This window comes from Pantherophis guttatus, chromosome 1 (assembly GCF_059756535.1).
Source record: "Pantherophis guttatus breed Tessera chromosome 1, ASM5975653v1, whole genome shotgun sequence".
In the NCBI taxonomy this organism is placed as follows: domain Eukaryota; kingdom Metazoa; phylum Chordata; class Lepidosauria; order Squamata; family Colubridae; genus Pantherophis; species Pantherophis guttatus.
In genome coordinates, this window is record NC_142063.1 from 97,829,785 (window position 1) to 97,846,074 (window position 16,290).

At 36.5% G+C, this 16,290-nt stretch overlaps 1 protein-coding gene across 1 annotated transcript in view; it reads left to right on the top strand.

Moving 5' to 3' along the window:
* The window catches only part of IRAG1 (inositol 1,4,5-triphosphate receptor associated 1), an 86,469-nt gene that overhangs the window by 25,931 nt on the left and 44,248 nt on the right, over positions 1 to 16,290 (top strand). Inside the window, exon 3 of the mRNA XM_034417080.2 lies at positions 12,597 to 12,783. Within this exon, the coding sequence (XP_034272971.2) occupies positions 12,712 to 12,783 (72 nt within the window). The 5' untranslated portion in view covers positions 12,597 to 12,711. The remainder of the gene's footprint in view (positions 1 to 12,596; positions 12,784 to 16,290) is intronic.

The window sequence follows — 16,290 nt, forward strand, 5'->3', positions numbered from 1 at the left end:
TATAGATTGTCCAGTAAACTCTGTTATATATAATAATGAAACTGAGACTATTCCCTTGTAAAAATGCTCAAAATAATAAAGGGAAGCTAAAGCCTATAAAGGTTCACCTATGATTCTCACAACATATTTCCTCCTATCTTAATCCCAGTAGCATTACTGGATTTGACAAAAACTTCTTGTTAATAATTTCCATTGTAAGAGAAACAGCCCTAAAGCTAGGAGTGCTGATGGAGCTAGAATTTTAAGGTAATTGAAAGTAATCTAGAGCAGGTTCTGACAGATGATACTTTGAATGAGAAATCATACAAAATAAATTTTGAGTAGTTCGGAGAACCGGTAAATACCACCTCTGACTAACCCCGCCCCCATCTATTCTCTGCCTCCCGAGTCCCAACTGATTGGGAAGAAATGGGGATTTTGCAGTAACCTTCCCCTGGAGTGGGGTGGGAATGGAGATTATACAGTATCCTTCCCCTGCTACGCCCACCAAGCCATGCCATGCCCACCAAGCCACACCCACAGAACCGGTAGTAAAAATTTTTGAATCCCATCACTGCAGCAGTGGCCATACGTAGCATCTGCATTTTCTTCTGTGTTCAAAACACAATTGCTTCTGCTTTCCCTTTGTGTAATATCTCTGTGTGTTTGTGCATACATGTGCACTGGAAAGCATGGGGCAGGTTTCATAAGCCCCTTCCCTTTCCGGAGAGAGAAGGGAAGGGGCTGCTGCTCAATGTTCGCTCTTAAAGGGCTTCATCTGAGAAATTTGTTCTGGGTTTTTTTCTCGATTACTGCCAATTGGATACAGCCCATTTTCAAATTCAGTACTTTTTTTTCTTGACTTCCCCCATTATATCAAATTTAGTCTCATTCTATTCAGGTGTCAGAGAAATATCCTTCTTTTGGGTAGACAGTTGGGCAGAGTTCTGAGCTCTTTACATAATTTCTTTCCAACATTCAGTTGGATTGGAAAGAAGAAAAACCTATATAACACAGAAGACTATTTTAGTAGAGTACTTGCATTAGAGTAAGTATGTAAAATCCACAAGACCTACTTTCCAGTTCCATTTTCCCACCTTTTTAGCCAAATCATGTCTGTCACAATCCTTATTAAGGGAACCAACCTGAAAAATAAAAGGTACAGGACTTCTTTGTCCTGTCCAAATAGATTAAGAATAAATCTGGCAACGCATCCTTAAGTGAATATTTAGAGTTTATGTGTAAAACTGGTTATACCACAGTACGAGGGTAAAGAGATAAAATTATGAGATTTATATGTCATGCCCAAGATATATTAAACTGTTGATATATCTTTGCAATCATTTTAAAATTCTTTGCATTCTTATATTTTCTTCTTTTTATTTGCCATGGTAAAATGGATTCTTTAAGGTCAGCACTCATATCAATTAGCTATGAAAATGTTGTAAATCACCTTCATCTGCCAAGATATTTAGGCATGAGTCAGGCAAGTTTATGATTATTTGTATTCAACTTTCCTACTGTGGTTAAATAAGCTGCAAGGACACAACGGATTTGAAAGCCAAGCGTTTCTAAATACTTTTTCCTTTTATGGAATAGAACTCCTAGAACATCACTTCCTGCATATTATATTCTCTAAACTGTTCAGCAATTCAAGAAAGTTCTTTGCATCCAATTCTGAGATTTGAGCTTTAGGGTAAAGATTAATATTCTGCCTCTCTATTTTAAGCAGTGAAATTCCAAAACATGAATCATCTAAACAAAACCTATTTATATTATATTGGATACGATTGGAACATCAGAATGTAGTGAGCTGTGGGTTTTCAGATTTGAAGTAATTTACAATATTCATGGCTTCTGCACCAGTTTTATATATTTTATAAAATTCTTAATTATACAAGGTATTCTGCTCTAAAGGCTGAATGTTTTATTCCCTGGATTTTATGAGCTAATAGCAGGGATTTCTTCCTTCGTTTTTACCCCAGTGCAATGCAGCCAGGCAAATTAGCATGTTCTACATCTGTGTCAACGTCTAAATTTTATTTTAAATCTATGTACTTTTCTTCTTAAAATTCTTGATGAATAATCTTCAATAAATTGCATTTACTTTATCCAGCTTTACTTTTTTTCTCACATTTTTGAATAGGAATGTTGGAATTTACAAACAGTTATTTTCTAATATTCAATATGATTTCATGTTTATTTAGTGGAGAAGAAGTTCTTTAGATGTCATCCAACACTATCTTTAATTTTAAAGGGTGAAAGCAATCATAGAAAGCTGTTTATTTTCAAAAGAGATCTCATTTTTGGCTGTATTTCTATTAGGGATTAAGTTTTCTACTGAAATGGTCTTAATTACCTTGTAGAATAATATTTGCATTGCCCTGCATCATCTATTTTTGAGCAGTTTACAATATCACCAGTCATTTTATTTAGAGTTTTATTTGTTAGATTTATATATCTTCCGTCTTCTTTTTTCTTTACGACAATTACAAACTTTATGTAACAAAGATAATTTGAGCAGAGAGAGAGACCGATAGTTACCCAGTGAGCTTCCGTGAATGAAAGAATGAAATAGAACCTGTGACTTCCCATTACACATCCAATATCTTAAACACCATAACACACTGACTCTAAGCTGGGTTGGGATCGATTTACCTCACACTGATGTAACATGTGGTGCTAGGCAATCTTCCCTACAGATTCCACAGAGTTTTCATCTTCATCCTTAATGCAATGTAATATTTATCTGAAGCTACGTAATGACACCATTTGGGTTTTTAGTGTGCAATATCGTAGGTTGATGGCCACCATTTTGTTTCTCATTTTTTTTGAAATCTGCTATAATTATAACTTGCTAGATGTCCATGGAGATTCTCAATTAGTCAAGTCATGCCTATCCCAAAGGCAAATGGATTTGGTTGGCTTTTTCCTTGAAAATTAAGAAGAGGACTGAAGAAGTTTCTTGGATGGGAAGCAAAACGTTTTCAAGGAAAAAGAACAACAAAGTCCAGTTGCCTTTTGGAAAAGCACCTTTGTGAGTTTCTAGCCTAATACTCTGCCATGCTAATAAGTGGATAAAAGCTAACCAACAGAAGTTCCATTCAAACAATTTTGTTAGTGGGTAACGTCTTAGTTCAGATCAATGGAAATAAATTATGTGGGTACCCTTTTCCCCAGAAAAACCAGGTAATGAGGGTGCACCTAGATTCATCTTTACCATTGGGCCATTAGCAGGGGTGAAATCCAGCAGGTTCTAACAGGTTCTGGAAAACCGGTAGTGGAAATTTTGAGTAGTTTGGAGAACCGGCAAATACCACCTCTGGCTGGCCCCAGAGTCAGGTGGGAATGGAGATTTACAATATCCTGCCCCTCCCACGCCCACCAAGCTACACCCACAGAACCAGTAGGGAAAAATTTTGGATTTCACCCCTGCCCTGAGGTTCAGATAACCTAGCTTCATAACTGCCATATGGACTCCATATAGGATGCTAGAGATCATACATGAGCTATTGCAGAACATAGCAGCAAGAATTTTATCTGAGCAAGACAGTAGCGCATTATTCCTTCTTTTTGCTTTTAATTGATTTTTCATTACATTCTGAGCTAGGTATAAAATGTGCCTTTTGTTCTATAAAGCGTAAGTGGAATTCAGTCCAGTCAGTGTTCTTAACTGGACCTTAAGCCTATCCCTCTGAGAGTGGCTCTGAGGAAGATACTGTTCTTGTTGGGTGCCCTTTTGCCCAATTACAGTATGTTCTTCCTCAATGAGTTCAGCAACCTCCATGCTTTTGTCCACTTGGCACAAGTTTAGAGAGTTAGTTAAAATTATCCTGCCAAGCTTTTAAGGCCTCCTTTTATTATTCCAAGTTGGGTATTTTACTATCTGACATGTTGTAATATTTTCTTGGTACAAACAGTTGTGAAGGGTATGAGTTTGTAAATGGTACAGATATTAGGATTCTTCTGATAGACTGGACTGGAATTAATAACAGATGTACATTTCTAATGAGTAGATTTGTTGTAGAAAAGCTAATTATCCATTGCAAAAGAATCCCAATGATTGGTGTGTGGCAAATGCAGTTCCTATGTATGATAAAATCAGTATTCAATTTTTTGTGCCTCTTCCTCCCAACTAGCAACAGAATAGTCTAGACAGCTCTCTCTTTTTAGACAGAGGTGCAGTTTCTGTCTGGCTCTTGTTTTGGTAACAGTTTACCTTCATATGAAAGCTCAGAAGCTCCTTTATCTGCAGGAGCCTGAAAATTGTTTTCATCTTCCGGTGATCCACAATATTTTCTGTGTTTCTTTTTTGTTATTCAGATTCACTGTGTTTGCTTCTCTGTTTGACTCAAAGAATTATTTCCACCTCAGCTTCTGCTTTTATTTCAACTGATAAATCCTTACCTTTTCTTATCAGCTGAATTGTAGGTATTCACAGCTATTATTATTATTATTAATAACAATAATTATTATTCGCACAGTCAGCCGGATGTTCAAACTGAGTTTGGCATTTTTGTCTATCGAGTCCTTACCAAGGACCTGGGATAGACAAATCTGGATGTTGTTGTTGTTGTTGTTGTTGTTGTTGTTGTTTTAGAGACTGCTACAACTATGCATTGCTGAAAAATATACTTTAGAGGTTTCTTTTAGATGGGAAGACAAACATTCCACAAGCATTTCAGGTCACAATTGCAGTTTCCTGTTGATTCAGTTTCACTTTGCTTTTACCACCAGTAGAAAAGCTTCTATTTCATGTTAACTAAGAAGAGCTCTTAAAAAAAAGAAAAGTAAAGTAAAGACTCTTCCATAATCTCCTCTGGCAAATCCCGTTAGCTTTCCCCAGTTCACTGGCTTGTTCCCTGAAACCTAGCTGTCTTACAGATCCCTTGTAAATCAGCTTGAAAACAATTAATCACCCCACAGTAGACAATAAACAGCTCCTGGGACATAATCCATGCGGTCAGAAAATATTCAAGAGATGTTTTCATTCCTCTAATCCAGTGTTTCTCAGCCTTGGCAGTTTGGAAGATGTATGGACTTCAACTCCCAGGATTCCTCAGCCAGCTTGCACACATTTTCAAGCTTCCAAGGTTGAGAAACACTGCTCTAACTTGAGCATACAGTCCTGCAAAACACAATTTATCTGCTGCTGCTGCTGCAGTAGCAGCATTCATGGAGGCGAAGTAAAAAAAAAAAAAAAAGCAAGATGGTGATTATTACACCATGTGCAACTTTCACCCTCTTTGTACAAATGTGTGATACATATTTGAAAGAGAAGGGGTTTTGTTTGCGACGTCACAGATGCCACCTTTGCTCTTGTGACATTCCCCTCACTCTCCCATCCCCCTAATACCATTGCCTCTCTGGCAAGGGTGAGCTTCAGATCCTTTAGCAACGGTTTTGCTGCCCCATTGCTGGGTGGGCGTGGCCATGGTGGGCATGGCCTAGTCGGCTCTCTGCACCATGATGGGTGCATTTTTCCCCCTCCCCAGGCTCTAGAGGCTTTCCTTGAAGCTGTGAAAACAGCTTCCCCTGGGGTCCAGAGGCCCTCCAGAGGCGGAAACAGGCCTGTTTCCAGACTTTCGGAACCTCCGGTAGGCTCATTTTTTGCCCTCCCAAATCCTCCTTGTGTCTCCTGCACTTACCTGTGTAGGCTGAACAGGCCGCATGGAGAATCCGGGGAGGGGCGGGGAGGGGTGGGATGGGCGTGGCCAGCCAGGGGTGGCATTTGGGGGTTTTCTGAACCCCAGCGATCCTTGGCTAGAGGATTGCCCAAACCCTGCCGAACCCCCAGGAGCCCCACCCCTGTTCTCTGGTCATTCTCTTCTCTTTATCCTGAAATCATCTGGCAAATTTCTATTAGCTGTCCCTGTTAGCTCATTATACAATTTCACTGGAAGTTATGACCGGCTCTTTAAATCTTGCTTCACTTTGTCAATTTCTACAAGATTTACGACATGAAATGAGAAACCTAATGTCAATTCAAGGCTGTTACCTATTTAATTCATATTCTGCCTTTTCACCAAGAAACAATAAATCCCTCCACTTTATCCTCACATGACTTTTATCAGATACTTTACTACAAAATACGATACTTATTTCTTTTCTGTAATCCTGTTTATGATTAAGTTATTACTTTTTTATTCAGTCTACATTAATGTGTTTTTGTAAACATTTATATTTAAAGAGTCAACTTAATGGCACTGCCAATGAGAGCAATTTCCCAAGCATTAAAATTACAATGCATGTCTCCTAGGAATGAATGTTTTTAATTATTATATTTTAAAAGTTTCCTGAGACTGGTTTTTTTTTCCAGGAAGACAGCTAAAAATATCTTAAATCCCAATAGGCAACGGATGCCATATAAACTGGAATTTGTGCAGAAAGCATGCTAGAACCAAATTTGAATATAGTCCCAATTAATAAGCATTTATTCCATTAATATTTTAATTTCAGAACTAAATACTGAAAATAAATATTTACATGGAATTTTATTTAATTCAGTATTTCACAGCATAAATAAGTCATATATCAAGAATCCTAGAGGGTTTCTATAATTTAGAATGGTGTGGAAATTGTGATTCAGGATATTGCTGGAAGGATGTTTTGGAGAACAGATATTACTGATAATAGATGTAAGTAAAACAACTTGCAAGTTCCTTGCATGTATATACAGATATAATTTCCAAATGATTATAGTAGAACAATGAAATGAGAATCTACTACAGGAGAAAGAACCTAATTTTCTTAGCCTACATTAAAATAATCTTTTTTTAAAAAAGCACCAATTACTTATTTAATATGGGACTTATATCATATTATAACTAATAACTGTGGAAAAGATTTTAATTTTAAAAGTCTATCTCTTTGAGCATTCAGTATGTGTACCTGGCTTTGCTAAATATTTAAAGGTAAAGGTTCCCCCACACATGCAGGCTAGTCGTTTCCAGCTCTAGGGGGCGGTGCTCATCTCCGTTTCAAAGCCGAGGAACCAGCGCTGTCCGAAGACATCTCCGTGGTCATGTGGCCAGCATGACTAAACACCGAAAGCGCACGGAGCGCTGTTACCTTCCCACCAAAGTGGTCCCTATTTTTCTACTTGCATTTTTTTACGTGCTTTCGAACTGCTAGGTTGGCAGAAGCTGGGACAAGTAATGGGAGCTCACCCCGTTATGCGGCACTAGGGATTCGAACCACTGAATTGCTGACCTTCTGATCGGCAAGCTCAGTGTCTTAACCACTGAGCCACCGCATCCCTTGCTAAACATTTAGACATTGCCAAATGAAGAACTTCCATTATATACTACAGTTTATCTACAAGGAATGAGATGCAATCTTTTTCAGTTCATTTCTCTGTTTTCTATTTTCTCATGTTGAAAACATTACTGGACAATATTTTTTGCCCCTGTATTGTATTGTTATGTCAAATATATAAGAAAATTTTAATCCAGTGTATCATTGAAACTCCTGAATCTAGGATTCCTGTCTTCCTTCTGTCAGCTGAATGTCATTTGGACTAGAAGTCAGTCCTTTCCCCATAGTCTTGCTCTTCATTTTATGCAGAGCAGGACATCTTGAAGAAACTTTGTATTTTATATCTCTTTACGAACATAGTGTAGCTTATTTGAGAATAAATGATACATTTTTCAATTCTGCATATATGATCCTAGGCTCCTAATATGGGATTGGATGGTATACCTCAGAAAGTCAAGTTTGTGTCTCCTGTGTACCAGATCATTTATGCTACATAAGGAGTAGGGAAACTTCAGATGAACAATGTTTATTTCCTTGGTCACTGAACACGGTCAGATGTTTAGATTGGATTTGGCATTTTCATCCACCTGCCAAGTTCTTCCCAAGGACCTGGGATAGGCAGATATTATTTCTGATGGTGGTAAAGGTAAATTGGTAGGATGCAAGCTGTTCCAAATAAAGCTGCCTTTTCCAATTGACTGATGGTGATTTTTAAAATGCCAATAGTGCTCCAGATGTTTTAGGTTTGTACCCAAGGTGCCTATTACTATTGGTGCTATCTTTGCTTTCATAGCCATTTTACTTATATTTGCAGGTCTTTATATTTTGTGATTTTCTCCAGTTCTTTCTCTTCTCCAGTTTCCAGATACTGCCACATCTACTATCCATCTTTTTTTTTTTTCCCCTTATTGAAAGTTGTTAAGTCTGGGGTGTTATGTGGCAGGTAGAAGACCTGGCTCACATCCTATTTGATTGTTGTTTGTATAGGGGGATGAGAGATAGGTACCTTGGTCTATATACCAAACGAATGACCCATTGGGATCCCCATATCAAAACAACTTACTTTATGTGTGGCCAGAACCTGAAAATAACATTTAACATAGCACAGTATTTTAACAAAATGGTTCGGTTGAGATCTGTATATGTGGGACTGATTGGGGTAGATTTTAAGAGTGACATCGAAATATAATTTGATGTCATTTTATTCTATTTTACATATTTATGTATTAAATTATATTGTATCTTATCCTATAGCTATTGTATTTTACCCTACTCTTATTTTAAATTGTTTGTATAGGATTTTATTGGTGATACGTGTCTGAACTTTGTGCTTTGATATGGCCTATACGCTAATCAATAAAGCTATCTAACTATCTATATATGTGGCAGGTGCTTGTCTGTTTGAGTTCTAAAGTATTTTGTGGTCTCGCCAGTTCTTGCTTGCAAGCAAATGATATTTTTGTAGGTATCCCAGTGCAGCATTTGCTGTTTTCTCAATTCTGAGTTTGTGTGCATTTGTTCTTAAGATTTGGTTTTATCATTAGCATTGATCACACAGTCATCCAAATGTTTGTTACCTTATTCAGTTTGTATGGCTGCCTATCTCAATCAATGATACTGAGTGGTTTAGAATTCAAAATAACATACCTCAATTAAAACAGTAAAACATTTTAAAATAATAAAAAAAGAAATGGTATTAGAATCCTGGAGTTGAAAAGAATATTAAGAATCATCTATTCCAACCTACTTTTACAGATGTCAGAAGACTACTGTTATATTTCATTTCCATAGTTAAAACTACAGAACTATATTTAGTTTAACTACGTTTCTGCAGTTAAAACATACCCAGTTATTTTAATCATCCTTAATGAGGCTTTATTTTTGGACCCTCACTATCTTGGTTGCCTTCCTTTGAATGCACTCCAATATGTCACTGTATTTTTGGAACTATAGTGCCCGTAACTAGACACATTGTTCCAAATAAAGTCTGACCAGGGAGAATAAAATGGAACAATTACTTCGTCTGTTCTAGATTCTTTCAAGGTCTCTTTGTGATTATATAATTTGTCTCCCTGTGTATCAAAAGGAATACTTGTCAAGCAATATGAATAGTCTTGATAAAATCTCCACCATACCCTTATTACAGGAAGCCACATTATTGTCATGGGATTGGTACTGTACTGATCTACTTTACTTCCTCTCAGCAGGAATCACCTCACCTACCACCATGACATACCTATTCTTTCTCAAGATGGCTCTTGGATTTTATTTTTGATCCATGGCAGTTAATACAGTCTTCCATAGTGATCTAGAGCAAGGTTTATTCAAGTGATTGTGGATTATCCTCTAGAAGAGCCTGATGCCAGCTCAAGTATCCTTCTGATCTTCTTACTTCTTTGGGTCATATGCTTCCAAACATTTGCCTTTGATAAAGAGATTTTTTTTCCTATTGTCTACGACTTCTTCATTTCTCCATCTCCCTTCTCTTCTCTCCAACATCAATAACAGAAAGTATAATTTTGTTCAGGCAAGAAGACAAACATTGTACCCACACCTTGGAGATCACAATAGTGCTTTCTTCACTTGTTTATGCTTGCTTGGAGATTCCCCCACTTATTGCCCTAGTCAAATCCACACATTGATAACCTGATTTTGAGTTCCCAGAAGTTGTACCTTTTGATGAATTGGTTGGAGGGAGAAGGAGGAAATTAAAAAAAAGGATCTTACTTTTGAGTTCCTCTCTCTAAAAGTTAGATTCCTAATATGTCCTCTTGACTTGCTTCAGCTAAGTCAGGAAGGGCAAGGCTCAAATTGGACACAACAACCAAGCAATAAAACTCAGGAAATTGTCAGTAGCAGCAGTCAGGTTTTCAGCAGCAAATAGTCAGCAGACATTTCCCTTCTTGGTTCTTTCTATCTCTCCTGCCCCTTTCAATTCACTTGCCAGATTCCTGTTTGCTGTCACTGTTGGCTTATTCAGTGGCTTGCTTCTGAATTGCTGCAGCATAATCTCTTTTGGCCCCAGTTGTTGAATACAGCCTGTAGGCTACTTCTCACAATGCTATATGTTTTAATTAAGGAAAGGCAAAAGAAGTAAAAGGCTAATACATTCGTTGGTAATTCCGGGGTAGCATTTCTAGAACCTTTTCTAGAACTGAATAGGGGTAGAAGAAGAATAGGAGAAGAGTTTCACTTTGGCCTATTGTACAATATAAGTAGTAAAATTTTCAGTAGTGATTTCTAGGTTATTATAGACCAAGGGTGTCAAACTCGTGGCCCACAGGCCGGATGCATCACGCACTGGCCACGCCCATGCCCGGTTTAGTGAAGGGGGAAAAAATTGCGATACGTCATGTGATGATGCAAGTTTGACACCCGGTTATAGACCATTATTCAACTTTCTATGCCACCTTATAAATTTTGGAATAACAAAGACTCTTTGGCAGCAACATGGAAGGTATTTTCATTGCTGTCCTTCAGCATCCTATTCAGCATCCTACTCAGTCTGCAGCCCTGGGATTTATATGTTCTCCTGTCCAAGGCCTAAACATCTCTGACTCCTCTTAACATATTGAGATCAGCCAAAAATAAACATACCACCTAGTTGTAAAACTGTAAGATCAATACTAAGCAATGCATGCTTCAAAAATGCTTCAGAAGAAATGCTGCAGGCTGACAAGAACATAACTGCTCTCTGCTTTGTGGAAGAAAACATGTGAGTCTTACAGTGATGTAACTCTTTAAAAAAGACAACTTGAAAATAAGGCTAATGATTAGTTGAGAACTGCTGCACTCCCACACACACAAGATACAAAGTACTTCTGAAGTATTATTGAAGTTGTAATCAGTACAGTCCTAAAACATACATTTCTTTACATCTGTGTGGGATGTTACTACTTTACTTCTTTTATTACTCTCTTTCCTTTTCTCTCTCTCTCCTTTGTTGCTTTCTTCCTCTTATTTTTCTATCATTTTGAGTTAATCCAGACTGATTTTTTTTGTTTCATTAAATAAAAATATTGATGCAATATTAAATAGTACATTTAAAAAAAAAACATTTAATCCATCAGCCGATATAATCAGTCCATGTGATCAAAAAATAACAATTCATTTATCATTGAAAGTAAACAAACTCTTAGATAAATAATTATCATGCATGTAGAACCAGGTGATTAATCCATCATAGCTATTTTGCACAATTAATGCAGCAATTTTTTTGCATTATCTCTCTCTTGCATTTTAGTATCTAATGACTATGGGGCCTCACAGTTTAAGGACTGATATTATATTATAGTTAGGCCATGCTGTGTTTTGTTCGCCTGCAGCTGACAGATTGGATGCCAAATTGTGATTTTAATCGAGATTTTATTTATTATTTTATTCTAGAATTTTTAATTTAGTGTTTTTAATTTGCTCTGGTCATTGACTGTAATAAACATTGCCTTGCCTTGCCTGTAGTAAGGAAATATATCACATAAATGGGTTTGATGATATATGGCTGTTAAATGTTTTCTGCTTCTATTGTCAATTCTTTCCATTTGAATAGATTACATTCATACAAATTTCCAGAGGAAGCTGCAAAAGATCCTAAGATCTTTTCTTGTGTTAGAATACTGAAAGCTATCCTTATGATGAAAGGAAGTAAGAGTCCTCTCTTAGTTCTGAATTGGAATTTAGTTTAAAGGATATCAAATCTTGAGCAACTCTTAACCCATTCAAGAGAAAAGAAGGGCTAAGAGGTTTTACAAACTCCCAAGGAAGTCAGATCATCTCCCTTGCATGATGGACTTCTCTGGCCAATGACATTATTAATGACTGGCCAGAATCTGCCAATAACTGCCAAGCAAGCTTTATTTCCCTCTAAATTGAAAATAGTAGTTCCAACCAAGCCAGAGAAAAAGATAATATATTTTGGGAATGGAACAAGTACTCATTTAGAACAGGTTCACTGCTGAAATATATTTATATGAAGTCCTTTGTGTACAAAGAGGTAATATTAACACTGACATTGTATCATTTATGAAGTTATCCCATTGATATAATTGCGATACAATATCCAAAATTCTTCCTAAGGTTTTATGAACAACTAAGGGATCGGTCTAGTTTAGTTGGAAAAGAGAGTGCATTCCTCAAACTCTCCAGTAAACCCTTTCGTGCAATTATTCATGGAATGTTGAGCAAATTTCTCTTAATGATGCTATTATGTTTCATTAGATTTTGAAAGGCATACTTAATAAAACTTGGGGAGAAGCATAAGTCGTTACTTTAAACTTTATTGCTGCTTGTTATTATAAACTGATCCCAGTGTTAACAGTCTGGACTTTAAATGGATTTTATTTTATTTTTGGCACTTACTCTAGTCCTGGGATCATAACCACCCACAGTACGTATCTCCAGAGGTTAACTTGAAACAGACTTTCGCATCAGTGCTCTTTAATCTGCATTGTATTTCAACGTGTCCTTCACCACCCCATCATGCCAACCGTACCTGAAGATGTCAGACAGCCAACTGAGACACAGCATTCAAATTTGCCTTCTCTTGTCAAAGTAAGTAAGTTATCTTTATTTATGTATTACCTTGAATATTTTACAAAAAGTAAAACTGCTCCAACACTGGAAATTTTTAAGAAGATGTTGGATAACCATTTGTCTGATGTGGTGTAGGGTTTCCTGCCTAAGCAGGGGGTTGGAGTAGAAGACCTCCAAGCTCCCTTCAAACTCTGTTATTCTATTCTATTCTATTCTATTCTATTCTATTCTATTCTATTCTATTCTATTCTATTCTATTCTATTTCTCTTACAATGGGTATGAATATCTCTGCGGACGTATACCCAAGCCATGCTTAGAGGTGGCTGCTGTTTTCTAATTCAGCTCTCTGTGATATTATTATGTCCACATTATGATTTTGCTGGGTGAGTAGATAAAATATTTGCACAAACTTCAAACTAACATAACATAAACTTAATAAAATAATAATCAATTAACATAAACTTGATGGTAGGGAAAGAAGAAGCATAGAAACACCTATCTTCCGCCATAGTTTGTTTTGATAACTGTTCTTTTAATATTTTTTCTAGTTTGTCTCTAGTTGAAGGATTTCTGACTACAGTCTGATGTATTATTGAATTATAACTGCACTATTGAATGTAGCTATACTCAAATTTCACTACAGTGCACCTTATGCTAACACCATATTGTATCAAATTTTATTTGGAAAAAAAAAATACTGTAATTGATCTGGGCTAAGTCCCAGATCCTTAAATCCCTTTAATCTTCTTAAATATTGATAGGCTTGGGGTCTAGCAATGATCTTTTCCACTGTTTACATTATATTTGAAGCTTCTGTCACTTTTCTAGCAAACTGGATAGAATTGGAATATTATGCAATAGTTATGTTTGGGTTTGGGAAATTCCTACATTGAGAGATTTCTGTTCTACAAATGGATTACAGGTAGTTCTTTACTTATGATTATAACTGAGCCCAAGATTTACATTGCTAAGGAAGACAAAACATATTTTCTGGTACATTGGATCCTACTGCAGGTAGCCCTCGACTTATTACCACAATTGAGCCTAAAATGTATGTTGCTAAGTGAGACATTTGTTAAGTGAGTGTTGCCCCATTTTACAACCTTTCTTGCTACAGTTGTTAAGTGAATCACTGTGGTTGTTAAGTTAGTAATACATGTGAATTTGGCTTCCCCAATGACTTTGCTTACCAAGAGATTGCAAAAGATGATCACATAACTCTGGGACACTGCAACAGTCACAAATTCACAGTTGTGAAGTGTTTGAATTTTGATCACGTGACTATGGGGAGGCTGCAATGCTCGTAAATGTGAAAGATGATCCTAAGTCACTTTTTCAGTGCTGCCTGTAACTTTGAATGGTCACTAAATGAATGGTTGAGAACTACCTGTAATTTGTATTATAATTTTTCACCCTCACATTTACTTAAATTGACAGCCTTCAGGTTCAATGTATGAAAAGCATTCTATCATTTGAATGCTGTATAAAACTTTATTCTATTGCTAAGAGCGGTTTGATAGTGGAACCAGTTGTCAGAGAAATAATAGACTCCTCTTCACGTATTAAAGGAGAAACTGGACAGCCAGTAGTAGTTACTGCCAAAACTGAAATATATCATACAGATTTCCTTTTTAACTATCTCTGTTCCTTTCTTCTTACCAGTCTGGATTTTAAAAAAATATTAACAGTATGGTGTGCTGCAATATCCTGTCAAAATCATTTGTGTGTGTGTGTGTTTGATAGTGTATTGATGAACGTCATTGCTTTCTAATTTCCCCTGAAAAATATTTTTGGGAACATAAAGTACAAAAACTAAGTGATATATGTGGAATGTTTAAAACAAGAAACTTTTATTAATGTACAATGATGACTTCATGTATTCAATGACTTACAAGACTAAATATCTGCAATGTCAGGATTTACTTAGTTAACTGACCTTTTAAAAATTATCATTATGTTCTCTGAGATGTGTTGAAAACTTTTAAGACCAATGTATATCTGGCACATTCAGTTTTGCTTTTATCATTGTCTTCCAAACCTAGGACATGGTATTCTACATCTGGATGAAAACATCCGCTACTTTTCCTTTAGTTTCATAGGAAAAATTTGAACCCTTAAGTGATTTGTTATGCTTTCTGACACAATTACACCTTAGTGCTAACAGCTAGTTTCCTGCTGGAAGATAAACAAGTCAGTTATATGTGAATGTAGTAAGCAGTCAGATGGAAAGCATACAGCATACGTCAAAAGATATTTTCATGCCTTTTCTTCCATGTGGTTTATATGCCTAAAACGGTTGTGAGGAATTGTCCAACTTCTAGTCCCTGACTACTTCTGAATTTCACTTATTCTGTTACAGCTCGGAGTCTTCTGTTTCTCAAAATATTAGGTGTATTTAAAGTGAAAGAAATAACTCCAGAATGATTGCCTGTTGATGTTACAAGTGGAAGCTCGGCTTGTCAGTCTTCCAAATTTTGGGAAGAAACAGTCTCTTGAGTTCCATTAATCCCAGATAAATTGTTAAATGATATTTTGGCTACTTTGGACCCTGAAACACTAAAGTACATGAGATGAAATTGTTGCACATACTTTGAAAATGAGAAAGATTTATAGAAACCCTTACATCAAAACTACTGGAAAATTCTCCCATGGAGTATTCCTTCTATGAGTACCATGTCTCTTGTGATACACAAATATGTAACCCCTCCTTGTGGGGAGGGTTCACAGTCAAGGTATCCTTTCCACCCCTACCTTACACAGTTTAGAAGAAAAGTATAGCTCAAATATATGTTAAGTCATAATTACATAAATGTAGGATTCTGTTTTAAGTTATTAGATTCAAAGGAAGTGTTAACCTTTAAAATCCATGTTATGTCAGCCTGGTCTGCTGAGACATGAAATGGAGCAACTTTGACAAACGTAGAAGTATAGCCATTTCTACATCCTAAGCTTTTAAATGAAGTGCATCGTCTGTCAAAATATCATCCAGTATTTTCTCTTAACTCTCTAAAACTGTGATATGTCATTAATACACCTACAGAATATTGTAAGCCTTGGTAGTACAGTGGTTTAAAGCACCCTGTTATTAATACAGCTGCCTGCAATTACTGCAGGTTCGGATCTTACCAGGCTCAAGGTTGATTCAGCCTTCCATCCTTTCTAAGGTAGGTTAAATGAGGACCCAGTTTGTGGGGGCAATAAGCTGACTTTGTATAAATATACAAAAGTATGAAGGCTATTGCTTAATGCATTGTAAGCCGCCCTGAGTCTCCGGAGAAGGGCGGCATATAAATCAAATTTAAAAAAAAAAAAAGAATAAGTTGTCTTACAAATCTAATGAGGTAGACACTGGCCTACAAAATCATATTTTACAGTGAGTGTGTAAATGTATTTCTAGGTATCACAAGATCTGTCTTCTGTTTGCTCAGTAAACATCCGTCAGGGAGAATGTTTTAAAAATAGGTTGCTTTTCCAAGGCTGTATAAATATTTAGAATTGATTTATAACTAAGATGTTTCACTAAA